The sequence below is a fragment of the Urocampus carinirostris genome, chromosome 13, assembly GCF_059441175.1.
Source record: "Urocampus carinirostris isolate Australia breed hairy pipefish chromosome 13, RoL_Ucar_1.0, whole genome shotgun sequence".
Classification (NCBI taxonomy): domain Eukaryota; kingdom Metazoa; phylum Chordata; class Actinopteri; order Syngnathiformes; family Syngnathidae; genus Urocampus; species Urocampus carinirostris.
The window spans coordinates 21,710,221-21,738,127 of record NC_142361.1 but is presented as its reverse complement, the minus strand read 5'-3'; the positions used below and the strand labels follow the sequence as shown (position 1 = coordinate 21,738,127).

At 37.6% G+C, this 27,907-nt stretch overlaps 1 protein-coding gene across 1 annotated transcript; it reads left to right on the top strand.

Moving 5' to 3' along the window:
• The first annotated feature begins 65 nt into the window (after nt 1-65).
• Nucleotides 66-27,907, top strand: kmo (kynurenine 3-monooxygenase). Its single transcript, XM_088351307.1, has 15 exons — nt 66-212; nt 492-561; nt 655-752; nt 4,175-4,264; nt 4,814-4,862; nt 8,996-9,083; nt 12,102-12,267; nt 12,334-12,405; nt 16,900-17,021; nt 19,067-19,214; nt 19,281-19,338; nt 19,407-19,489; nt 23,771-23,872; nt 26,138-26,197; nt 27,637-27,907. Exons 1-15 carry the CDS (start codon nt 150-152, stop codon nt 27,820-27,822), a joined length of 1,455 nt encoding a protein of 484 aa, XP_088207433.1. The 5' UTR covers nt 66-149; the 3' UTR covers nt 27,823-27,907.

Sequence of the window (27,907 nt, the reverse complement as noted above, 5' to 3'; positions counted from 1 at the left end):
TACAAAGAGGCAAGCATACATAACGTGTTTGTTTACTTTGCAAACAGTTACGTTTATGTCATTTACTTTGCTCTTCCCCTTTTATAATCTGAGCTCAGTTTACGTTCTGTTACTCTGGAGAGGACAACTAGTGGACAAAAGACTTTGAAATGGAGAATTTAACCAGCGGCTCTAAGAAAAAAAAAGTTGTAGCAGTGGTGGGAGGTGGATTGGTAAGACAAAATGAAACTTCTGTTTGTTTTTCTTGAGTTTTACATTGACAAAAAAGGCAACCTTTGAAACGTAATTCTCATGGTATTCTCGAGGTTTCATTTCTTTTCAATCAAATGAATAAATGAAACAGGGCCGGTTCAAAATTACCTATGAATAGTATTGATGTTCCTGACACACTCATGTATTGTAAGAGCTAAATAATTTACAAAACATATAAAAAAGATTCTTTACATCTTTACATGTCGATCAGTCACAAATATGCCCATCTTTTGCTTTAGGTTGGTGCACTGAACGCCTGCTTCTTCGCCAAAAGAGGTTTTGATGTGCATGTGTTTGAAACCAGAGATGGTATGTTACATATATTAATCTCCTTAGATCAATATTTTTTTCTAATGTGATGAAGCATCATCCAAAAAATCAATTGTGTCTCCTCTACACCAGATATCCGGAAAGCAAAAATAGTCAAAGGGAGAAGTATCAACCTGGCCTTATCTCACAGGGGCCGCCAGTCGCTCAATCATGTTGGAATGGAGGAGAAGGTTTGTTGATTTTATTCATCGCTGTAGAACTGACAGGAAAGGACATTAAATTGAGGTGTCATTTGATTAGAATTTCTAAGAATAATCGGGGGTTACTGCCCATGTAGACCATGTTCTACGAATGTGAATGATCAATCAACATGCAAAATCATCCATCCATTATCTGCACTGCTTATCCTCAGTAGGGTCGCGGGGGTGCTTGAGCCAATCCCAGCAGTGGGCAGGGGACACCCTGAACTGGTTGCCAGCCAGTCGCGGGGCACACAGAGACAAATAAACATTCACTTGCTCATTCACACCTAGGGACAATTTTGAACCAGCCAATTAACCTGACATGCATGTTTTTGAAATGAGGGAGGAAACCGTAGTGCCCGGAGGAAACCCATGCAAGCACAGGGAGAACATGCAAACTCCACAAAGGAAGGTTCTATCCCATGACCTCAGAACTGTGCCGCTCATGCAGTAACCACCACGCTGCCGTGCTGCCATGCAAAATCAATGGTGCAGTATTTTGTTGTACGTCGGCATATTTAACTCCCAGTGGCTGCATCGATATTGGTAGCACAGCATTGGGGGGCCAACAGAAAGTAAGAAAAAAAGATTATTATATATTTGTAATCGTTGACCACTCAAACACATTCTTTATTAAAGGGACAATGTGTATGTAATATTGAGTTCTCCTAGTGGTACAAAAAACCTTCATCCAGTAAAAAAATATATATTGATTTTAATACTGGGGGAAAATACATAAACTACTATACAAATGTTGTATTTTATTTAAATAGAATCTTAGGTTGAGATGTATGTACCTCTTTTTCACTATGGAATCCCTATTTATATCTGCGCCATGTTCTTCCGGCATCCTGCTGCCACGCTCTGCCGTGTATCACTGATCTTCGCTCGACCAGAAAACACAGTCCATCTAGTGGGCGAATGTTACACATTGAGGCGTAAACTTATTTTTGGTTTTGTATAATTGCCATGTTGAAGAAACAAAGTTCAAAACTTGTAGTCAATTATATAATGAATTGTCCAGTTATTGTACAATCAAAGCAGCCCCAGACCATCACTCTACCAACAAGTTTGGCTGTCAAAAGATTTTATCCTGAAGTCAGACACTCATAGACATGTTTATTATGGTTCAGATGTTTCATATTTCTTTTTTGGGGGGAATATTGGCTGTCATATCGGATCACTGGAGTGATCCAATGGTTTAAAATTGTGTTAGCAAATAACAACAAACTTAATCAAATATTGTATTTTCTCCAGATCTATTACCACAGTACCAGACAACAGTTTCTATGTGGAGGTCTTTTTATGGCAAAACAATTTTACAAATTTGCAATTTAAGTTATTAATATTGAAACCACAAAAAATAAGCTTTTGAGATAACATTCTATTTAAAAAAAAACTAAAACTGTTATATTATTTTGAAATACTGTATTAAAATGTGTCACTGCATGTACAGTACAGTAATGATTGTATGAGCTCTTCATTTATAACCTTTTTTTGTATTTCAGTCTATTATAACTCCTTCACTTGTTTAGTCCTAATTATTGCAAACCACGTTTTATACATACATTTGAGTGCAATTGTTTACTTCTTGTGTTACCACATGACTTTTTGATACTGAAAATCCAAACATTCAGTTGTTATTCTACATTCTACATTGATTCAAGTAGGGTTTTTAGTTTGAAGTAAGAAGGTCTTGAATTTTATCAGTACTCCTCAGACCAGTTTTAAACACGTTCTTTCACTACCTTTGAATTTTCATTTTTGGCAAAGCCCGCCCTCCTTGTGTAAAAGTGATTGTCAGTCATATTGACAGTTCATTTGCAAAATCATAAATTCATCTCACTATACTTTATTATCATTTTCAGTGACTTGCAATAGTGGGGCCATTTCATTTGTTAGTAAAATCAAGTTAAATCAAGATAAGGCAGTCGGATTGGCTAACTCAAAATGAAAAGTGAAATTGAACAAAGGTAAGCTGAAGTTGGTTATGACTGATCATGGAAAGTTTTTGTCAAGAACCGGAACAGGAGGAGGACCCAGATGCGTGAGGTTTCTCACACAAGCTTTATTTTACGGGTAATGGGGCAGTCATGCACGTTAACCCAAACGCCAGTGATTTGGCGATCGTTGGGCGGAAGACGTAAGGCAGCAGTCTGGCGTGGAATGACAGGAAGCCAGAGGCCGACGAGATCGATACCAATTGCACGAGCAGATATCGGACAGATGGTAGTGTGCCCGCTTTGAGACTGGGAGGTTGCTGGTTCGCGCCTCGGCCGAGTCATACCTAATTGGTAAAATGGCGGCGCCCTCTGTTGGCTGCGGCTGCATCGGCTCGCCAACGGGTCAGGTGTATCGACATTTCGTTCTGTGTACATTGTTACAAAGAATGACAATACAAAGGAAATTATTATTATTATTATTATGGGGTCGATACCGGACAGGACGGGACAGACAGGATTGATATCAGGCACTGGAGACTGGAGTCCGATAACAAGCAGGACGAGATAGATGAAAACAATACCAGACAATGGAGATCAAAATTAAACAGAAAAAAATAGCCGGGAACAAAACTGGGGATCGATTTAAACAGGACAAAATAGTCGGGAAGGATACCGGACAGGAAACACAAGCAGGAAACCGGACACAGTCAAAAGCCACGTCTTGTGGGTGCAGAGGTTCGTTGACGGACTGACAAAGGGTGAGTGAAGGCACTGACCTTTAATAGGAGGGAAGCCAATCACTCAATGAGCCGCAGCTGCCGCCAAACGGGCGGGGCCAATTGGGCGCCATGGGCTACCGTGACAGTTTTATTATCTAATGTAAACAGAGTAAAATGAAAATAAGGCAGTTTGATCGGCTGGTGTAAATGGGAAAAAAATCTAACATCTGGGGCTGAATTAGCCGAAGTCATCTTCAATTTCTTTGGATATTGACAATTAGTAAAGCTTTTAAAGATATTTTGCAACACATTTCTTTCACACGGAAGAAACACATGAATTAAGATTTTATTTGGCTTAGCATGTCTAGATGTGATGGGGCTTAGTTGTTTTAAGTACAAATATACTCATGTTTCCAGAAAATAAGATAAAATCAGTAAAAAAAAAAAAACGGAAATTCTTAAGTGTTACGATGCTTAATAACTTTGATATTTTTAGGGAAAATATCTATATTTAATCACAATGATCCAATATTTATAAGGAATCTACAAAAAATATTTTGTTGAACTGCAAAAAAAAGAGAAAACACTCAGTAATACGTATGCCCATCCGTGAGTACTGCTTCAATATCGTGTATCAAATTGATAGCTTAATAATAATATAGATGTGGCAAATAAAACGCAACAGAATGCAAGTTCCTATTTTGAATGATCTGTGCTTCTACTTTTAATGCATCGCTTCATCTTTTAGATCATCTCCCAGGGAATCCCTATGCATGCAAGAATGATCCATTCACTTAATGGTGTGCAGTCACCAATACCTTATGGAAAAAAGGGCCAGGTGAGTCGTACAGGTTCTTTTTTCATGTTCTGCCAATAATATCGTCTGCTTTTCTTTTCTACCCAAAAAGAACAATTTGAATCCAATATGTGTTATCTAGAATGGTTTGGCAGTCAGGTTAAAATACAAGGATAATTTATTTTTTCTCAACATTATTTAAACAGATCATATTAATCAAATTTTTGAGTAGTATTCATGTCATTTTAAATTACTGTCAGGGAAATGTGGTTATCAATGTTTATTGTTACGTTCTACTCCAATTTAAAAATGGAATAATTGATGGATTTTTTTTGCTTTTCATTTGAGCTATTGATGCCAAAATAACATTTTTGAATGTATAACTCTTTGCTTTCATTCACAGTAAAAAATGTAACAATATTACAATTGTCATATGCACTTGTCCAAAACAAAGTTTGTTTGTGGCAAGCCGCGCGGATATTGAAATCATTATTAACTTATTGAAGCCTGGAGGCAACTGTTTTTCTATGTTCTGACAAATTTGCAGAGGCTTCAGAAATGCAAAATAATGAGAGATTGTTTTCGTTTCAGTATATTTTGTCAGTAGACCGAGCCAATCTGAACAAGGAGTTGTTAACAGGTAAGACCATTATCTGGCTTTCCATTGTTCTGCAGAAATACATTGAAACTGAAATGAGAAAATACTGCTGTCAAAATAAAAACTACATTAGGGCAGCTCTTTATATTTAAAGCAGTATGAATTTGTGACACTGTTTCCATACATTGAATATGGAGGCTAAACATTCAGTTATACAATACGTTCATAACACACAAATTGAGCTGGAGGCGGGTTACAGTGAAATAGTTTCAGCCAATTGCAGTGTAGGCAAACAACCGTACACATTAATCAATTACGTCGAACATTTTGGTAACAGGAGAAAATCTTTTGAAAGTGCAAAGTTCATGCAGCTCGCGCTTGGAATTGAGCTCACAACCTCAACATATTTTGAGGCAGACATGCTCATCAGTTTTCCACTTAGTGTTTTTCATAAATTAGAAAAAATGTCCCTAAGTCAGATTCTTCATGTAAGGTTTGTTTTGACATAACTGCGTATACTTATTATGATAATTTATGAATGTTGAGATATACAATACATTTCTCCAGGATAATACAAGTAATACCAGCAATATCCCCATACGCACTTATGTTATAATTTTTTTCTTCGTGAATTTAACTTTCAAGCGTTATTTCTTTTTAAATCAGTTAAAAACTAATTTAATTTCATTAACACTAGCAGCCCCAATTAGTGCCTTGGTCTCCGCTTTGAGAAAATGTGTGACAGCGCAAGGCTCTCTTTTAATTAATTGGATTTTATCAAGACAAATCACTCACGATTATTTTACACAAAGGGCCTTTGGAAGTATGCTGGTGTATGTCGTTTTCTTTAAATGCTTGAAGGGACATTGTGTTTTCTTTAGCAGATATACGTGACCTACCATATATAGGGGAATATTTTAAATACTCATAAGCCAAGCAATTTGTATTATTTTACATAACATAAGGCTCAACTAGAGGAAGCATAATTGTCGGCCATCTTGATGCTAAGGGTTCTCCCAAAAAATAAAATAGTTGCGAAAGGCTTTGAGTCTCTGTAGTTTGTAAGCTTACTTGCTCTTTTTAGGACTTGTTTTCGGTTGCACTACACAATAAATTTACATGAGATGCAATAAAAAGGAAAGGATCAGGGGCTGGTGTAATAATAGTCTGTAGTTTGCAATAATCTGTGGTCTGTTCAGCCCTTTGAGACTCCTTGTGATAAAGGGCTATACAAATAAGCATGACTTGACTTGACATGTAGTTGTCACATTTTGCACAGTGTCCCTTTTAAAGACACATATCTTGTGTAATTAAACACTTTCAACAAAACAGTTCAGCAATGGCGAATTTATCCATCCATTCATCCATTATCTGCACCGCTTATCCTCAGTAGGGTCGCGGGGGTGATGGAGCCTATCCCAGCCATCTTCGCGGGTGGGTAGGGGACACCCTGAACTGGTTGTGAGCCAGTCGCAGGGCACACAGAGACAGACAACTCACTCGCTCATTCATACCTAGGGACAATTTGGACCAGCCAATTAACCTGACATGCATGTTTTTGGAATGTGGGAGGAAAAAACGGAGTGCCCGGAGGAAACCCACGCAAGCACGGGGAGAACATGCAAACTCCACACAGGAAGGTTCGATCTCATGACCCCATATATATATATATATATATATATATATATATATATATATATATATATATATATATATATATATATATATATATATATATATATATATATATATATATATATATATATATATATATATATATATGCAGTTTTAAAACATTGTTAAATAAAACATTGCAACATTGCCATTTTGTCTTTAATAAAAAAAAAAACAATTTCAAATTGAATAATACGCAAAAATACATGAACTATCATACAAACATGTTTATTTGCTTGAATTACTCATCAGTCAAGAAATTTGTGCAACACAATTAAGAAGAAAAATGCTGCGGTTTGGTCACTTTGAGTCTCCGTAGTTCGGTTTTAGCACTCGTTTTCAGTTGCATTACAGTGTAGTGTAGTGATACATTGACATCTGGTGGTCAAATATTATACAGAGTCCCTTTAAAATGCTGGTCGGCTTTTAGTTTGTGTCACAACATGAAAATGCTGATATGCTATTGGCTCATCTACCTGCCCCACTCTGCCTTTCCATCTCTTCATTCAATTCAGAATATCGAGTGCTTGATAAAGACTTTTGACTCAGTAATATTGCAATTTTTTGTATTTGCTATGTGATGCTAAAGGGAGAGGCACAGACATGATAACCATGGAAAGGAAGCCTGCAATTATCGAGAAATACGAAAACTGCTAGTAAATCGCTTGCTAAATAACATGCCCGTTACCAAATCATTTGGGTTAGACTACATAATACTGATCAAATATTACCCAATAATCGATTAAACGTTATGAATGATTATACCGTATGATCATTATATCGTTAGATTTTTGATTACCAAAATGACTTAGCCAAAGCCAGAGTTGCCTCAAATGAAGAGAACAATTCAAATTGTAAATTTATCGTCAACTTGGGCCTGTCTTAATCATTTAAAGCATGTATGAAAAAAATAAAAAAGCCCACAATTCAGCCTACACGTTGAATGAGCTGTGGGCCTTGAGATTTTTCTTCGATAAAAAATGTGCCTTTGTAGAAAAGAAGCTGAAAAAACACTGCACTGAAAAAAAAGGCTGTTGAATTTACAGGAAAATAATGTGGACATTGTTCCACATACTAAAGTTGTGTTTACTCAAAATGATATCTTTGTGTGCTACACATTACATGATCATTTGTTAAACCAACGTGATTTTTCAATATTAATTCAAAGCAATTATTGATTGTAAAGTTTGTTCAATGGTCATATGCTGACGTAACATGATTTATTTTATGTTAAGTGGATGCCTTTCTTACCATCATAACTGTGAAGTCAACCTAACTTCCACTGGTAAATCAGAGGATATTGAGTCATCAACTTTGATTATCCATTTTGCACATGTTAAAATTACTCTAGTCAACTCATTTGTACATTATTAATTGGATGTGTAGGCGGCACGGCGGATGGGTGGTTAGCGTGCAGCTCGAGGTTCAGGGTTCAAGTCCAGCTACCGCATCCTCCTCGTGTGGAGTTTGCAGGTTCCCCCCGAGCATTCCGGTTTCCTCCCACATTCCAAAAACATGCATTAATTTGCCGGTCCAAATGGTCCTTAGGTGTGAATGAGAGAGTGAGTTGTCTGTCTCTGTGTGACCTGCGACTGTCTGGCATCCACTTCAGGGTGTCCCCTGCCCACTGCCCGAAGACAGCTGATGGGCTCCCCTGCTCGAGCACCCCTGTGACCCAAATGAGGATAAGCGGTGCAGATAATGGATGGATGGACAGATAGTTGGATGTGTACATCCCTCTATTTGATCCGGCCTAATTGTTTACCAAAATTAATTTAAAAAACATGTGGTAATAAAAAAACATCTTTACCTGTATTTGGTGTAAAAATATTGTACAACCATTAAATTGCACTATCGTGAGGATTACGACATGTTTTGGCTTTTCAGTGTGTTTTGACATAAGCAGGGTCCGTGCAGATGCTTGAAATCCTTGAAAAGGCTTGTATTTCAGTGTTATTTGTTTAAGGATTAAAAAATGTATACATTTAGGGTAAAGTGTTTAAAATTGTTGCCACGATTCTCAATAAGTCTGTTTAAAATGACGCCGACAGTGCTCACTTTGTCATTGCATTTCTTCTTCCCTCGTGATTAACTACAGCCGGCATTAGTTTGTACAGCATTGTCATTTAAAGCGTCATCGTCCCTTATGGGTCGGACTAAGACGTATGCTATGAAATATATATTGGTGCACGTATTACGTATCAAAAAAGTACATTCATTATGGCGCATGCAAAAAAAATGTTTCCCAGTGGTAAATTGGAATGAGAATAGTACTTCCTGCAACTTAAAATGTAAGCTATGTTTTACTGCCATTTTTAGCCTACACGCCCTATGGAGAGAGTCTCAAAAACAAATATTTTCGCAATTTGCTCAAGATCTATATGTTATTTCTTGATAAGGGCACACGCAAGATTAAAAATTGCACATCTAGATTGCAGATATATTTGTGGCCCTTCAAAATACATGACTGCTTAAAAACAAAAACAACTTTACTCCAACAGAGGCTGAGACATATGCAAACACCAAGTTGAACTTTGAGCACAAACTGCACGACTGGAGTGCCGAAACTGGTGCTATGACCTTTATCAGGTAAATCACTGAACAGATGTGCATCTAAAAATGTGAACAGCTGCACAAAAGCTTTCATGCATAAAAGATGAAGGCTCATGTCGGAAAGCGTGCTGCTCGTTTAAGTCTTTGTGCTAACTCTGATTCTATTGAGCGTATGTAAAGCCTGGCCTTTAATGTGTTTACTTTTTCGAGTGCGGTAATTATTTAGCGGGGTTTGAAGCAAGTGACTCTTTGTAGCCTATCAAATTGGTTGTTTCGGAGGTAAATGCAACATACAATTTCCAACCATATTAACAGTGAAAGACCTCAGGGGAGTTGCATTAAGCACAACCGACCGGGGAACACACGTTTAATTGATTGAAAATGTTTAACATTCTTGCTTCATCCTTTTACATTGTGTGTGTTTGTGTTCATCGGTTGATGTATTGTTTGACGGGCATTAATGTGGATTGAGTCACATACAGATGATGTTTGACATTGAAGCTTGGGAGTGTAATAAATCGAGCATCAAACGAACTTGAGGCACAAAACACAATTTTGCTCACTTTTTATAATCAACAGTGATGGCTAATTTGTTGTCTCTAGCATATATAACAATATACATACAGGAGTCTCTTTTCCTCTGTTTTGGGAAAATAGGGTAGGACAATCAATCGTGGAAGTATAGGAAATAAGATTCAATTGAGTATGGCAAGTAGTGTGTACATACAATATCTATCTATCTATCTATCTATCTATCTATCTATCTATCTATCTATCTATCTATCTATCTATCTATCTATCTATCTATCTATCTATCTATCTATCTATCTATCTATCTATCTATCTATCTATCTATCTATCTATCTATCTATCTATCTATCTATCTATCTATCTATCTATCTATCTATCTATCTGTCTGTCTGTCTGTCCACTAATCCAGCCATTCCTACCTCTTTATCCTTTCATCACTCAAACTCTCTCTCTTTCTTTTGCCAAAGCATCTACCTCTCTCTCTCTATCTGTGACTGTCTGTCCGTCCGTCTGTCAGTCTATCTATGAACTAATCCACCTAATTCTCTCTCTCTCTCTCTCTCTCTCTCTCTCTCTCTCTCTCTCTCTCTCTCTCTCTCTCTCTCTCTCTCTCTCTCTCTCTCTCTCTCTCTCTCTCTCTCTCTCTCTCTCTCTCTCTCTCTCTCTCTCTCTCTCTCTCTCTCTCTCTGTCTGTCTGTCTTCGTCTCTCTGTATTTGGTTTGTAAATCTTTCCACCATTACATTACGATTCAATTGATTCTACTGTAACACTTTTTTGTCATTTTAAGGTATATCAGAATGAACTTGCCAACATATTAAGTGTGCCATTAACTACCAAGATTTGTTTCTCATGTAAAAATGATTTAAAATAGTTTTTATTCATCCTATTTAAAGCGGTCTTAACCTGCTAATTAGATAACGATTCTTTGGTAAACCTGGTTTAATTGTGCTTTTGAGAGCAGTTTGTATTCTCACTTTGAATACCTGTAAAACCTGTGTAACGTAAGTTCTAACAGGTCAAGCCAGAAAAAAAACGTATTATTTTTCTCTTTGCGGACTTTGTTAGATAGGAGTAAAAATAATTACAGGAGGACAGCACTAATGGTGTTGAAAACTCCTTCATTTGTCCCACTGTGAAAGTATAATTTTCACATAAGGTAGGCCAAAAAATCGTATGCAAACGGAAAATTGTATTTATTTTAGAATACTATCATATTGAAATATTTAGCATAAAATCATTTAAAAACCTTAAAATCGTGTAAGTTGTCTGGTATGAAGTGTTTACCGTATGTCGCCTCGACATTTTGTTTAAACTGACCCAATTCTCAAATGTGCAAAGTAATGGAACCTGTGACGGTTTTGGCGTAAGTGTTCTTTTGATTCATTTACCTAAACATATGAAAAAAGGCAACAATAAAATAATTTTTAAATGAAGTGCAAGCATAGCTTGCATATTCAAGTGAAGTAGAAAAAAGTGCAAGAACGTATCCAGTCCTACCTCTAATGTTCATATAATTTTAAGAAAAGAATCATTTATAAGCAATTATATTTAGAACAAATTGTAAAAGAATAAAAAAGGCATAGTTGTGAGAATTGCTAAGACCAGGTTTAATGTCTACCAAAGTAATGAGTAGTACCAACGTAATGAGTTTATAATTTAGTTGTGACTCGGAAAAAGGAGAGAAGACGTCAATGAATTTGAGCGTGCAAGGAGAGCAGGCAAAAGGTCCTGCATTTTCTATTCATGAAATCTCCCAGGTTACAAATGCAGATCAGCCCAACAGGTTGTGGAAATCAAAGAAAAGCAACATGATTGTCTCATAGTAACATTGATGTAAACAGTGTATAATAGTCAAAAGTTCAAACAACAGATAGAAAAAATAACAAACATGTTGTCTGGTTTGAAGAGGATCCAAAGGCAGACACATGCGCCATGTTGACAGTTTAAATGGAGGCAAAGGAAATAACAAAAGGTGCTCTGCAGAGGGAGGAGATTTAATTACAAATAACAAAAACACAGTCGAAACATTTCAAGGCTGGATAAATACAGAAGTTTTACTAGCCACTAAGTAGGCTTCGAGAGTTTTAGATGAACGACATGGACGCATAGAAAACATTAGTGATCCAACGCTAAAGATCCGTCCGTGCAATCCTTATAAGCGGTAGGAGTGCTTAATGAGTAATTCTGTCCCCTGCCAACCTCTACTGGGTGCCGGCGTGTTGGATCCTTACACAACAACTCCGGCTTATTTAGAGATATACTTTGAAGATGTTAAATAGTAAAAAAATGAATTATTTTCTTTATTGTAAGCAAGCAGAATAAAAAAAAATCCGAACAAACTTTAGATGATTTACTTATCACATTTAGTCACAGGTTGAAACACATACACAAGTTTATCCGTAAAGCATGGTGGATTTCCAAATGGGTTTGCATTGATGCTTACGGAATAGGCTCACTCTCTCTGGAATATACTTTATAGAATATGAAAGGAAATGTGTAGAAGTCACCTTGGTTTCTTTTAGGTCGGATGGATCAAAAAAGCAGATAGAAGCCGACCTGATTGTGGGTTGCGACGGAGCCTTCTCAGCCATCCGGAAACAATTCCTTCGGCAAAGTCGATTTAATTACAGCCAGACTTACATCCCGCACGGCTACATGGAACTCACCATGCCACCTGTCGATGGGGAGGTCAGTCATGCCCCCAAATCAAAAATCACACTGTGCAGTCACATTTATTTTCCCATCCTTTTTCAGTTTGCCATGCAGCCCAATTATCTCCACATTTGGCCCCGGAATACGTTCATGATGATTGCGCTTCCCAACTTGGTTAGTGGGAATTCTGTTTTTCTTATCAGGATGTGTTATTTAAAATGGTTTTACTTGGCGTTATTTGCCTGAACTTGGCATATTCAGTATTATCATTTAGCACACTTTTGAGTGATGTTTGACCTTCAAGGATGCTTTTACTGGTTTAATTATCCTTATTTACCATTATGGACTTAATATTGGTAAAGGCTGCACCGGAAAATGTTTTTGCACTTTGTGGCCTAACCTACGTTTTATATATTCCAATGTAGTATTTTTTTTTTTCAAGGACACCCCTTTTTTCTCTCCTGTCTTTCTTAATCCCAAAAGTATTTTTCTTTGAGCCTGGAACAACATCTTAAATTTATAAATTTCATTTTCCGGTCAAATAATGAAAACAATACCTTATGTTTCCCTTATGACTGAAGCAGATAACATCTATCAGATTATTTATTTATGGTGTTTTTGTATTTTCCCTCTTGGTTAAAATCAAGAAATGGAAAAATACCATGGGACATCCATCAGATCTGATAATTTTGTTCTTTTTAAGGAATGTTTTTTATTATTATTTTGCAATAGATACAAAAAAAGTCAGAAATGTTGTAAACTTAGAAAAATACTTACAAAAAAATCTGCAATTTTAAAGAACATTTTCTTAATTTCACAAAGAAATTATAGTTCCCAAAATTTGGAGTAGGCCTGTTTTATTCACATTCACTTTGTACAATATGTATAAAAGGGGAATGATAAAATGAAAAGTAGCATTCGATAGGAGAGAAAATTGACTTATTTCTTTAAGATTCTTATTTGATTTTCTTGCATTGCAAACACGTCACACATTATTAAGTTTAGTTATTAAAGTAACTAAATCAGATCATTTCGTCATTTTTACCAATTTTTTAAAACTATTTTACAAAAACCAAAATAAAAAAAAATCTTTACAAAAATATACAAATTAAAGTTTTATTTTCTTATTTGATCATAAAAATAAGTAAACAAACTGTAGAGTAAAATGAAAAATGAGTACTGCTATTTGGTCAATATTCTAATTTATTTTTTTTGTATTGCAAACACGTCACACCTTTTGTGTTTCAAAAATTAACTAAATATGATTTTTTTTTTTAAATGTAAGGAATATCCTTATTTTAAAAAATACTGAAATATAGTCAATTAAGAAAAATGATTTAAAAAGCTAAAAATCTAAGGGCAATTTTCTTCTTTTGTCATTAAAATATATGTTAAAAAACTGTAGAATAAAACGAAAACATAGTACTGTCATAAACGGGAACGGGAGGAGGACCCAGATGCGTACCGTTTCTCACACAATCTTTATTTTATGGGAACGGGGCAATCATGCACATTAACACAAACGCCAGTGATTCGGCGATCGCTGGGCAGAAGAAGAAAGACAGAAGTATGGCGTGGAACAACAGGAAGCCAGCGACCAACGAGATTGATACCAGTTACACGAGCCAATACCGGATAGATGGTGTCGATACCGGACAGAACGGGATTGACAGGATTGAAAACATATATAGGAGACTGGAGACAGAGATCAGACAGAACGAGATAGTCAGGAACGTTACCAGACACAGGAGACCGATATCAAAATAGGACGAAATAGATGGGATCGATACCGGACGGACCGAGTCAAAACACACGTCTTGCGGGTGCAGAGGTTCGTTGACGGACGGACAAAGTGAGAGCACTGAGTTTAAATAGGAGGGAAGCCAATCTGTCAACGAGCTGCAGCTGTTGCCACACGGGCGGGGCCAATTGGGCGCCATGGGCAACCGTGACAGGCACTACTATTGAGCAAGATTCTTATTTAAAAATTTCACCTTAAGTACATGCCATGTTAATGTTTTAAAATTAGCTTTCTTTTTACAAACAATAATAGGGATTTTTCAATTCATTTCCCTCATGCCATTATTTTTTGTATAGCAAGCTTCTGATGATAACAGTTCTGCATTACACTGGTGTGTCAGCAATTATTTTCCACCTACTAGGTGAAATGAAGGTTAATAGATTGGGAACAAACCCTGATCATTGCAGAGGATTCATCATCAGCACTTCAGCAATTCCTTGCAGTCTATCATCATCATCGTCCAGTTTCCGAAAGGACAGTAATGAATTTTAAATGTCATGCGCTGCTAATTGGTACTGCCAGTATTGCCGTTTTCCTGGAGCTGACATTCCGGTTAAGTAGGTGCAGTGACTACAAAACAGGGTTATGACTACCCGATACCAAAACTTCACCTTAAGCTAAAATGACTTTGAGTTGTATTCCTCTAAACTTGTGATCACGAATAGCTGATCCGAAGCTTACCTTGTATGGAGCATCAATTTAAAAGAGACATGTCGACTCACCATGGAAACAGATAGGAAATATGTCAAGTGTATTTTATGAAAAATGATGCTTAAGACAATATTGAACTTTCAGTGTATTAAAATTCAACACACTTACTTAACATTTACCCGCATTGTAACACACGGCACATAAAAATAAAGCTGCTGTACTCCCAAACCTTGTTAGGACCAGAACGGAAACAGGACCCAATTGCGTTACGTTTCTCACAAGTTTTATTAAAGGAAAGAGGAAGGGCTGCGCTCACGATCCAAAGTTCGCTAGGCGTGGGAAGAAAGTCGCTCTCGTACTCGGATTGTGATCCGATCACGGGAAGTGGATCTTCCGTAGCAAGCGATGGCGGTGTCAAGGACGGAAAAACAGGTCGATAGCCAGGACAGGAGAGCAAAAAGGTGGTCGGGTTCAGAAACGGGTCGTAAGCCGGGACGGGAGAGCAGACGTGGTCGGGATCAAATACGGGTCGTAAGTCGGGACGGAAGAGCAGACGTGGTCGGGATCAAAACAAGTCATAGTGGGAGACAAACAGGAGCAAAAAAACGGACAGGAGGGAGTCAGGGTCGAAAAAAGCTAGCCTTGTATACACAGAGGCTCGCAGACGGACCGACAACAGGGGATTGACAGGACTTGGTTCAAATAGTGACAGGAAGCCAATCAGAATCCGCGGCGGTTGGTGCCAAATGAGCGGGCACAGGTGCGTCACATCAGTAATCATGACAGTATTTGGATGAATTTTTGGAGAAGCTGCATACAACCCAATTATCAACTACTTAGATTTGGACCACATTTGTCAATCTATAAATAAACCCAAATTGAGACTTCCAATTTTAGACTAAATAAAGTCTAAAGAATACCACACCAAAATTAAAGCATTGGGTGCTTGTTGGGATACTTTACGTACCGTATCGTATTTTCCGCACTATAAGGCGCACCGGGTTATAGGGCGCACCCCAAAAAAATAGTTTTTGGTTGTATGTTTTCCATACATAAGGCGCACCGGATTATAAGGCGCTACAATGGGAACGTTGACAAAACAGTCAGATAGTTCAGTCAAACTCATTACCCCCTTAACATTCCGAAAGATTGCAAAGAAGCAAATACGTGTCTCAGACATGTACGGAAACAGTGTCTGTACGATGTCACCAATCACTCAAATGCATCGTTCCAAATATCATTCGGAAGGTTAAAGTCTTGGGATTCAAGAAATGCCTAACATTTCTTAGTTTCCATTTTATTTTTTGCTGGCAACTATGTGGACAGCAAAGTAAGAATTTTATTGTGCAGGGAAACGGGGTTCTTTACTGTGCATATGACAATAAACACTTTGAATTGAATTTAGTTTAAAAATAGACCCATCACAAAAACATCAAGATCGTTCTAAAACAAGATACCGGGAAAATATAAAGCCGCGTAGCTCACCTAAGTTCTCTTGCAGCCATCACGTTCAATAATGATACGTAACCATGGTCTTTTTACAACCGTGAGTGTAGTAAATCCAGGAGAGTAAAATATTTACAAATACAGAATAGTAAAAAATGTTCTCTCCATGCCGTAGTGCAACCCAACGTGTGATTCACATTCATCTTTTTCGGCCAATTGCAGGCTTTGTTTTGCCCTTTTAGCCTATGCGAGCCTGTAAATGATAAAAAGGATCCGCCCCCTTTACCTCCGAATAACTTTAGCCAATGGTGACTGATTCAAATGATGATTGACACATTGGTTAGGAAATGAAACGCCGGTATATGAATCCCAGCATACATCGCGGACTACTTCGCCATCGGGGGAAAATCTAGTCGGCGGCTGCTTGCCTTAGTTGCGACTTAATATTGATCCATATATAAGGCACACTGTATTATAAGGCGCATGGTCAGCTTTTGAAAAAAATAAAGGCTTTTACGTGTGCCTTACAGTGCGGAAAATACGGTATATCCACAAATATCCCTAAAATATGACAGTGAGCATTTTTTTTGTTGCCAAGCCTGTAGTTCTGTTTACTACTCTGTCAGTATGTTATTTTTTTTGCTGTCAATATAACTGCAGCCTTACTGTTGATGAGAGAGTTTAGTATTCTTTGAGTGTGTGGCACACACACAGCTTCTTCCTGAATAAAGCACTCTGAAATCCATGTGAATCTTTTCCATTCTTTATAGGACAAGACGTTTACTTGCACTCTTTTCATGCCCTTTGAAGAGTTTGAGAAGATCACCACAGGAGATGAAGTCATTAACTTCTTTCAAAAATACTTTTCCGATGCCATACCGCTGATAGGAGTGTAAGCCACTTTCTCACCTCTTTCCTCCTTAACATTCACATCTTATCCTCCTCTGCTTTTGTTTTCCTGTTCGACCACGTCGGGTCGGCTTCATCCAGACAAATGCGGTCTGTGAAGTCTGGAGTCCAAGTCTGACTCTTGCATGTCTGTCGCCTGTACATTTAATTGAAGGTGAAGCGTTTGTGTCATGGCTGACAGGCAGCTTTCGCACAGCATGAGCTCTACCGAACCAAATGCCCCAGGCTTTCTGATAGCGCAGACTCCAATCAGGGAGTCAAAAATAACCCAAGTTGTTTGATCTCACTTTTTGGATTGTGTTGTGTAAAACAAACCTATTTTTAAACGCTGTTGCCACACGTTTTTTTTCATTTTTTTAGTACAGGGGTCACCAACTCTTTTGAACCGAGAAGCCACTTCTCTATTACTGATTGGTGTAAAGGCCTAACAGTTTGATATGATTTAAAAAAAACAAACTCTCAACTTTCATTACTATGTTGTGAAGGAGGAGAGCCGATCTTCTCCTCCGCATGTTTCCCGCAAAAAACAAATTACAATCAATTCTGGACCTATGAGTAGAGAATGAGTTGTGTGTGCATGTCACATGGTAATTGACTAAATACTGGCTTGTCTTTATTTACCAGAGTGGGGGCAGGCTCTAAAAAATATAGCAATTAGTAGCTAAACTCCCGGTAACAAAAGTAAGTACACACGAAAGTAAAAGTTCCTTAAGTTGTACAGCCAATATGATTTTGCAGAATCACATTAATCCTCATGGCCGTGGATCTACTTTGTTTCAATAAATGAATACTCATAAGGTGCATACATTACAACTAAAATAATAAAATGATGAAAATAGTAATGTGATGATAAAAAGATCAAACAGTAAGTACTGAAACCCTCATACTGTTATGACAGTACAGTACTGTATATGCAGTGACATATTTCAATATTCTGACAGTTGTTTCTATATTAAAACTAAATGAATAAGAGTGGTTCAGTCGACTATTAAAACAACCTCAAACAGGACACAAGACAAATACTTATATCATAATGGACTAATTCTAAAAAGATGCATTTCTATTTATTGTCAAGAATTGATCATTAATGTAAAGATTCTGATCAAATTGAGTATTTCCTATGGCAGTTAGAAAACAGAAGACACCATTGTAACAAACTTTCTTTATACCTTTTCAAATTTCCTGGAAAATCACAACAACCCATCACAGGTAAGCTATTTTTAGAACCAGGTGTTTATTGGGGGCTGCCTGGGGCCCACAAGGACCATGTTGGTGGCCCTTGGTTTATTACAAATTACCCAATTGTTCATTTTGTCACAAACTATGCAATATTGTTTTAAAAATTATTCGTTTTTACAGTGTAAAAGTAAAAAAAAAAATAATTCGCTGACGGACTGACAAAGGTTGAGTGAGAGTACTGAGCTTAAAAAAACGGGTATCTGTCAACGAGCTGCAGCTGGTGCCAATTGGGCGCCATGGCAACCGTGACCATTTCATAGAAACTATGATAACAACTTTGTGTACAGCTTACAGTATATAGCAGTGTAAATGTATTTTTCTCCTCAAAAAACTCAAAATATAGCCATTAGTAGCTAAACCCCTGGTAACAAATGTGAATACACACTAAAGTAAAAGTTCCTGAAGTTCATTATTTTGTGTGGCCAATATGATTTTGAAGAACCCCTCTAATCGTTCTCCTTTTTAAAAAACACATTAGATGTTGGTATTTTTTGCTTTCAAACTGAAGCATTAAATTATTCTTTAAAAAAAAACATCCTAGAATTTTAGTGCCCAAAAACAAAACAAAAAAAACACAAAAAAGGCTAATGGATCAGTGCACTCTTAAGCCATATTAGGTTATTTTGTATGTGAGGAGCAAACAATATCATGCGTACTTTGATTACACTTCCTGGCCCTTTGCTCCACACACTATCCCTGCTAACTCTTTTTGAATGATTTGCAAGATGTTGAAACAAATAAAGAAAACGAGTTCCATGCAATTTTTTCCCCCCCATCTGTATTTCCCAGCAACGCTCTCAAAAGAGATTATTTCCGATTACCTGCCCAGGCCATGGTTTCCATCAAGTGCTCCCCATATCATATCGGAGACAAATGCGTTCTCATGGGCGATGCAGCGCATGCCGTGGTGCCTTTTTACGGGCAGGGGATGAACGCCGTAAGTAACTGCACCAGGATCGAACAAATAGATATTCGTAATGCACTATTTGATTCTTTTTTGAAGGGCTTTGAGGATTGCATTGTCTTTGATGAAATCATGGAGCAGTTCAATGAAGATTTCAGTAAGTATGCTTGATACAGACATCGGCGGGTGATACTTCCCGATTAAAAGTTTCCCCTGCCTTTTCAGGTGCTGTACTGCCCGAGTATAGTAGAGTACGTGTTCCCGATGACCACGCCATAGCAGACCTGGCCATGTACAACTATATCGAGGTGAGACATGTTTACTTTAAAATGCAACTGAAACGATATGAAATTGTCAAATGGTGAGCAGTGACAGGGGGCAATATTGAGATATATATTCACCATCGTTCATATTGTGAGCAGTGATGTGCGGTGAGGTTTGCGTCTGGTGAGGCACAGTCAGATTTACATATAAATTAACCTAAATCGTATTCGTGATTTGATTGGCGGGCTGGCAAAGCATGATAAAAACTGTAGCATAGAAACAAAAATTATAGCTTTCCTACCAAAACCTTTAAAGAAAATATATGCATTGTTCATTTTGCATAAAAGCATCAATAGAGGTGAACCTCTATTATGAAAAAAAAGTCAATTAAACGAGAAACAAAATACTGGATACCTTGACCTGCTGTTTGCTACGTGTAGGCAATACTGGGATTTTGGTATTTATCTAATACCAATTAAACACGGAGTAGTATCTGCTTATGTAGATACAAGACTGATACATTCTGCTTGGAAATTTGATTGTTGATTAATGGTATGCCACCATCCCTCCTGAGTTAGTTTATTATAATTAAGTTAAACACAGACATAAAGTTAGACTTTTTATTAATTGATTAAAATGAAAACGTTAACAGTATGAAAAAATACTTTACTTACAGCTGTTTCAAAAAATAAAATCAAGGGTCGGAAGTCAAAAGGGAATAAGGGATCTCCAACCCTTTGAAACATCCAGCCATCCATCCATCCATTATCTGCACTGCTTGGACTCAGTAGGGTCGCGGGGGTGCTGGAGCCCATCCTGGCTATCTTCAGGCAGTGGCAGGGCACACACTGAACTGGTTGCCAGCCAGTCACAGGACACACAGAGATAGACAAATCACTCCCTCATTCACAACCGGATTGCCCGGAGGAAACCCACGCAAGCACGGGGAGAACATGCAAACTCCACAAAGGAAGGTTCGATCTCATGACCTCAGATTAGTGCCGCACATGCGCTTACCACTGTGCCGCCGTGCTGCCCCCCTGGTGTAAACAATACAATGTAAAAAAAAATTAACAGTATGAAAAATAAAGTACTACAAAACAACTGATTAAGAACAAAAGTCAAGAGAGTCAAACAAAAAAAGCAGCATTGTAACGGAAATACAAATTCTGCATAAAAATGTCAACAACACACCAAAATACCTTCCTAAGAACAGTATTTTAGAAAATCAAGTCATCAGATACAAATACAGCTTAAACACAACTGCACCAATTTGAAACTTCTTAGCTTCTACTAATAACATTATCTTTGTGCTGGTAAAATGGGAAGACAGTATCGATTCTATGACAATAATATCGATCCAATCCAAGTAATCGAGGTATCGATAATATTGATATTTGGATCACTCTGCCCACCCTTACTGTTTGCTTGCTAATACTATCACTAATTCCATTGTTTGGGACTGAAGTGTGCGCCAAATCAGAATCCTTGGTCTCTCGATTGTCCTCTGTCATGAGGCAAGGAAATTGCGTGCCTCACTCTACATCAAGGGTCTCCAAGCTTTTTCATGCTGCGAGCTGCATCTTGTTACTAATAAGCGCAACAGGTTTGATATGTTTTTACCAGAGTAATTATTGGAAGTAGGGTTAAGTAGACTGCAGGCACCAGGTTGGAGACCCCATCTCTAAATCTTTGGACCCCCAGCACAAACATACCTCACATTCTAATTCTAATGTGGAAATTTAACAATTTTGAAAAATGTAATTAAAAAAAAATTAAGGTTGAATGACTAAATAACTTTAACACTGAGTAATTATGTCACTTTTATATAGTTTTAATTTTACATTTCCTGAAGCAACTCGTGTATGTAAATACTTCTTAATGTAAAGCCTCATCTGCCTCCTCTGATGGCACGTCCCGGACTATGAGGCATATCCCTACAGACACATTTTAATAATACAGCAATCAACAGCACAGCACGTTGTGGTTCAATAGCCATAACTAATAGCCACCCTTATTTTGAAAAATGAAAACTGAATTCATTGAGCCATGAAAAATAGCAACAGTTTATTCCGTCCCTCTTTAATGGGCTTCCCTTATACAAGTTACATTGCCCTGGGCTTTGTATATTGCACTAGCAAGTTTTACAAGCTTTCAACCAACAAATCTCCTTGAGCTCAACCACGGTGATTTTTAAAATATAGGTACTATAAAATGCACAACAAAGCGGCCTCATTTTATATGCATTGTATCAAATAATCATTTGTGATGTGTCTAAACAGCAGATGTTGCTAAAGTGGATCTGATGAACCGTAATGAATCGAATGATTCTCTATGGTAATTTATGCAATGCAATCTTATAGACTAAATTATGTGAAATTCTAAGGTAGATAGCAATTTTTGTCTTGTAAAGTAGGACATCGCTGTAGTGGGCCGGCATAAATCGACAGAAAGTGATACCTCTATGAACAGAAAATCGAATTTATTTGCCACACATACCTATCAAAAGAAATGGATGTTGATTTTAACCATATATGACACCATTAAGAATGACGATTAATAAGTTACCAAAATACAAACTGCCCTCCCCCCAAATCTATTTGTCAGACAGACAGACAGACAGACAATCTATCTATCTAATAAAAGAAACATAGTCCAAAAAGGAAAAGGCTACATTTTCATTTATTACTTTTTCCAGTTCGTAAAAGCAAAGAATGTAAAACTTGCAACCCAACCAAATTACAATACAAAATCAAAACTTCTACTCTTCTTTTACATATTTTTTATTTACAGTATCTGGATTTTATTTGTATTCTGCTCCCGTCAAAGGTCATAGTTACAGTGTTTTTCTTTAACATACCAGGCCGATTGACATGGACACACAATTTATTAACACAGAGAATAAATTATAGAAAGGAAAAAAAGAGGGGTGGGGGATCCAAAGATTTTAGGAGTTTTCCGACAGCTAAAAGTCTGGGTGTTACCAGCACAAAAAGAAAGTTTCCGCTATAATGCTAGTTGATTTGGGGCGATTCCCTTGTACAGAAAGAAACGCTTATTTCCAAGAACGTGGAGTTGAATCTATAGCCGTCACCTTCCTTGTTGTCTTGGAGTTTTAGTTTCATGCTTTGAATGGTCGCAACGTTTGGCCCATATGCTGAACTTAATCCCGCAGTGCAGGTCCACACCATGCGGCCGATCAGCTACTCTTTTTATATGGAGCAGGGAGGCTTGACTAGATCATGCTTCTTTGGACGTGGTCTCAGATATCTGAGACCACCAGGATCGGATGACGGTGTTTGAAGTTGCTAAACTTGATAGAAAGCCAGAAATTAGCGTAATGTTCTGTACTTGAAAATGTCCATCCAATCAACATAATTACGTACAGTGAGAACATTATTTTATCAATACGTTGCCTTGGATGTCTTAATTACATTTAGCAGGTCTCAATGTTGCGATCTTGTTCCATATGTTCTCAGTGGGGATGTTGAGCTTGCTGATGTTTGGGGGATGTCTAATGAGCAGGATAGAGACTCCCAAAATCCTTTTTTTCTTTTCATGTGATTTATTCAATTCTGTAATGCGATGTTTGTTGCACATGACTAAAAAAAGGAAAAAACAAATGCAAATACAAATAAAAATGAATAGTCGAATGAATGGTTCTCTGTAAAGTTGATTTGTTATTCTACTTACAGCCCTTTTTAGCCCTAAAGGGAGAGTGTGAATTATTTAACATCTAGATTTTTTTGGTATGGTTTGGTGTCACCAAAAATTAGTACTAAAGAGGACTAGAAAAAATATAATTCACGGATCTTCAAAGTGACCAAAACGCACCATTACCTTGTCATTTTTCCCCCCGGCCTTTTTGAGGTTTTTGAGTACCCGTAGCAACAAGATGGCGGACAATTATGTCAGTTCCCTTCAGGCAAGGCTCATTTTATGTTAAGTAATACTAATTTCTCAACCTATGAGTATTTTGGAAATGCTGATATAATATTTCATGTACTTTTGGTTGTTACTAAAATTAACATATTTTTGAAGAATAAGGGTTTGCATTCTAGAAGGCGCTACATAAAGCATACTGTCCCTTAGGGGGAATGTACATTTGTTAAGTGGGATATGTGTCTCCTTATATTTTTGATAAGTATGTTTTGAGTACATCACATTTCCTTTCCCCTGCAAAAAAGAAGATATGAAACATTTTAGGTTCTTGTTGTTCAATGAATACCTTGAAAAAAGAGTGATACCAACACAGATTGCAATACCTGGTATCGGTACTCACCAATACCTAGTATTTACAAAATGACTTGCTTTTTGCTGTGCAGATGCGGGCGCACGTCAACTCCAAATGGTTCATTTTCCGGAAGCACGTTGACGACATCCTCCACATTCTCATGCCAAAGACAATCATCCCACTTTACACGATGGCAAGTACAAAACGCAGGGAGTCTTTGATTACCAGCGAATTCTCTGCTACGTTGGTGATGTAACCAGAAATTCCACATAAGTCAGAATTCTTTGCTTAAGTCAATGAAAAAAAAGAAATCCTTTGTAAAAAGACGGAACATGCGGGATACTCTAAAAAAACAAATGAAAAAAACATACTTTCGTCACACTGGACTTTGCGGTTTATGTAAAAAATAATGAGCTTAAATTATTGATATAAATTACGTCACATTTTGACAATAAAGAAGAAAACATTAGCTGTGAATGTAGCATAATTTGGTGCTTGTTTTCAGTGTGAGAAGAAAACAAAAATAGTTTTCTACGCACTCAAAGCACAACGTAGTACAACACACGAATGCAATATCTGTCATGTAACGGAGCGGGGAACAGGAAATAAGGACCAATTCACGTAGACGTACTCACAATTTATTGGGGGACAATGAGGAGGGTGGGCACACTCTATCCGGGGATCGATGCTTGCGGAGTGGATTAGAAATCCAAAAAAAGAAAAGTTTTCCAAAACGGATCAGACCAAAAACAAAACAGGATCGAACGCAGGCAGATTTACAGACTAGGCATTTCTCAGAATTAAACAGAACTTGCAGAAATCTCACAGAAGTCTCACCAGACTTTAACAGGTATGCCAAACGATCCAGCAACGCACCCTTCAAAGGAACGTGTTTAAATACTGTCAAGAAGCAATCAGTCAATGCGATTCAGCCGGTGTCCATGGGCGGGGCCAGCTGGGCGCCATGGCAACTGCGCCAGACATGACAATATCACAAACGAATGTGCACTCATTGAATGTTGTTGGAAATACACCATCCATTCTTAGTTCTACGATTGGTGACCAAGACGACATTAATTAAGGCTTCCAGGCACAGACAGATAGTACCATCAAAATTTATGTTATTAGTTTTGTTTTTAATCTGTTTCAACTTTACTTCTTACCCTTTCAATAAACATTTATCGACATGATTGGTGAGGTCAAAGAACGATCATGACGGTAATTAGCAGCTGCAATGTACTAAGCTCCAAATACGTTTTGAATGAGTTCTAAATATTTCATGACACGCAAGTGTAGTCATCTTTGGTAGAATTTAACAAGCTCACAAATATATTGTGCATTTTTGTGAATGAAAGAAGTCTCTCTGTTACATTTTTATCAGTCAAATGAAGTCATGTTTATTTGTATAACCCTTAATCACGAGGAGTCTCAAAGGGCTGCACAGACCACAGATTATTGCAAATTACAGACTATTATTACAAAACGCAGGGAGTCAGGGTCAATGAGGCTTGCCTTGAAGCAACAGAGGTTCGCAGATGGACTGACAACAGGGGAGTGACAGGACTGAGTTCAAATAGAGACAGGGAGCCAATCAGAGCCCGCAAATGTTGGCGCCAAATGAGCGGGCACAGGTGATTCACATCGGTAATCATGACAGAGACATTTGCATTTGTTTTAAATAACATAGGCCACACCTTGAGGGAGCTTAAATATTTTTCTGCCATCTTGCTGCTATAGTTACCTGAACAAACACAAACTTTGCGAAAGGCTTGGCTCAAAATGAAAAGACAAATGATGTAATTTGATAATATTGAGTCTCTGTAGTTTGTATTTTTTTAGCACCAATTTTGCGGTTGCACGCAACAAAACAGTGAAATTTTGCGGCCAAATAAAACACACTGCCCTTTTTAAAATAGACAAACTGTATTATATTATTTTGCTTTAATCCTTGGTGTTCCAAAGATAATTATATATTATGTATTGGATCCAGACACTTAAAATGAAATCAATCAATCAATCAATCAATCAATCTTTACTTTTTCTTCTTGGCTCCTCTAAACAACAACCCAAGGTGGCAAGTGAGTCAAAAAGTGTGCCTACCCCTGATCTAAAAGCCCGTAGATTAAATGAAATGAAATGATCTGCATTTATATAGTGCTTTTCAAGTCAATGAGGACTTCCCAAAGCGCTTTACAATGTGCTTCACATTCTACCCATTCACACACACACACCAATAGCAGCCCTGCAGCCATGCAAGGCGCCAACCTGGTTTTTGGGGGCATTAGGGGTTCAGTTTCTTACCCAAGGACACTTCGACATGTAACTCGGAGGAGCCGGGATTCGAACTGCGATCTCTTGATCCCAAGACGAGCGATAGATGGGGTTTTTTGGGAATCCAGGACTTACTCAATTAGCCAACAGTAACTTCAGAAAAATGAGTATTCTTGATTTGCCTCAGGTGACGTTCACAAGAACACGGTACCACGAAGCTGTGAATCGCTGGCACTGGCAAGACAAAGTAAGTTCCCACTTTCCGGCACCAGCTCATTAATAGACTCCTCGCTGAAAGTAAACACCTTCTGGTCCCATTTACAAAAAAAAAAGTCAGCTCAGAAAGGGGTTTGTGTTTAACTACGTGAGCACTTGCAACGGAACAAAGAACAAAACTGTGGCATTTGTGTTGTGTTTGGACAGCAGAGACGTTTGCAAACAAGAGAGACAAACTTCACCTCCTGCCAACGTTTCTGTTTTCCTTCCCATCTTGTGTTTTCCATCTTAATTAGTGTGATGTTAAATACATCCATTGGTTTTATTATTTTTCCGAACCTCATTAGCAAAGGAAACATTTTAAACATTTGTTGAACTCCCCATTGGAAGATTGATTATTTGCTAATGGATAGAGCAAATGTCTTTGAGCTTTATCCTTTTTAGAAGTTGTTTCATCTTGATTAATGAAAGGACTGAATGAATATAAAAAGAGATAATACAACATCTAAAGATGTTTTATGCCGGGAGAAGTCAGATAAAAATGAGGGTTTGTGGTTTTGGGAACATTGATATGTGTAACTGCATATACGATCATGATTGTATGATCTCTTCATAACCTTTTTATCATTTCAGTAAAACTCTTTCACTTATTTTTCGTAATCAATCCACTTCATGATTATTCATTCATCTAAGCTTAATTATTTACTTCCTGATATCATTGTTTAACTTATTGATATAACAATTAATTCAGAAAGGAGAAAGCCTTGAGTTTTATCAGTACTTACCAGGCATGGCTTAAACAATTTTCCACTACCTCGAAAAGTTTGATTTTCAGTCATAGCAAACCCTCCCGGTGTAAAAGTGATTGTCAGCCGTTGCGATTTTGTTTAATATATTTTACATTTTTAAACAATTATTTTTCAAACAAAGATGCGCTGAGACTGTGACTGATGAAGTAGTGAGTGATTACAGTACTATACTCACTCTGCTGATGCGTGAATTACAGATTGAAAGACATAGTTGAAAATAGTTGATAGAATATTGTTACCCATTAGATCATGCGTTGTCAACCAAAAGTGGGTCCCGGACCCATTTTCAGTGGGTCGGAGTCCTTTGCCTTGGCAAATAATGCCAGGGAAAGCAAAAAAAAAAACTGAAAGTCAATTACACTCCTTAACAGTAGATGGCCCTGCGAGTTGACACCAGCCATTTCACACCAAAAAAAAGACTAGTGAAGTTTTTTCTTTACACATGTTGAGCAAGGCCAAATGCAGATGCAGCTGTCAGACCATCTGAGAACGACAGTATCAGATGATTTCTGAAAAATTCCTGCGGCACACCAGACAACGTCTTATAGTACACTAGTGAGCCCTTGGTCACCAGTTGAAAAACACAGCAATAAACGAATGTAGTAGTTTTTACAATGTAAACAATGTACAGCAAATATTTAAAATTCTTTTTTCCCAACAGATGATAAACCGCGGCCTATTATTTGCTGCCACAGGAGGGATTTTGGGAGTCTCTATCCTGCTCATTAGACATCCCCCAAACATCAGCAAGCTCAGCATCCCTACTGAGAACATATGGAACAAGATCGCATCATTGGGACCTGCTAAATACTTGGCAACGCTCCTCACATCCAACTACAGCAATTAGAAATGCGCCCGCAATCATTAAATCAATTAAATTAAGTAAGTCACGTCAGCGAGGCTCAAAACGCAATAAATCATGCTCAATTAAA

Coding starts and splice junctions, on each gene's coding strand:
- kmo (XM_088351307.1), top strand. CDS start 150: ATGGAGAATTTAACCAGCGGCTCTAAGAAAAAAAAAGTTGTAGCAGTG. Junction 753..4,174: donor ATGTTGGAATGGAGGAGAAG/GTTTGTTGATTT, acceptor TTCATCTTTTAG/ATCATCTCCCAGGGAATCCC. Junction 9,084..12,101: donor GGTGCTATGACCTTTATCAG/GTAAATCACTGA, acceptor GGTTTCTTTTAG/GTCGGATGGATCAAAAAAGC.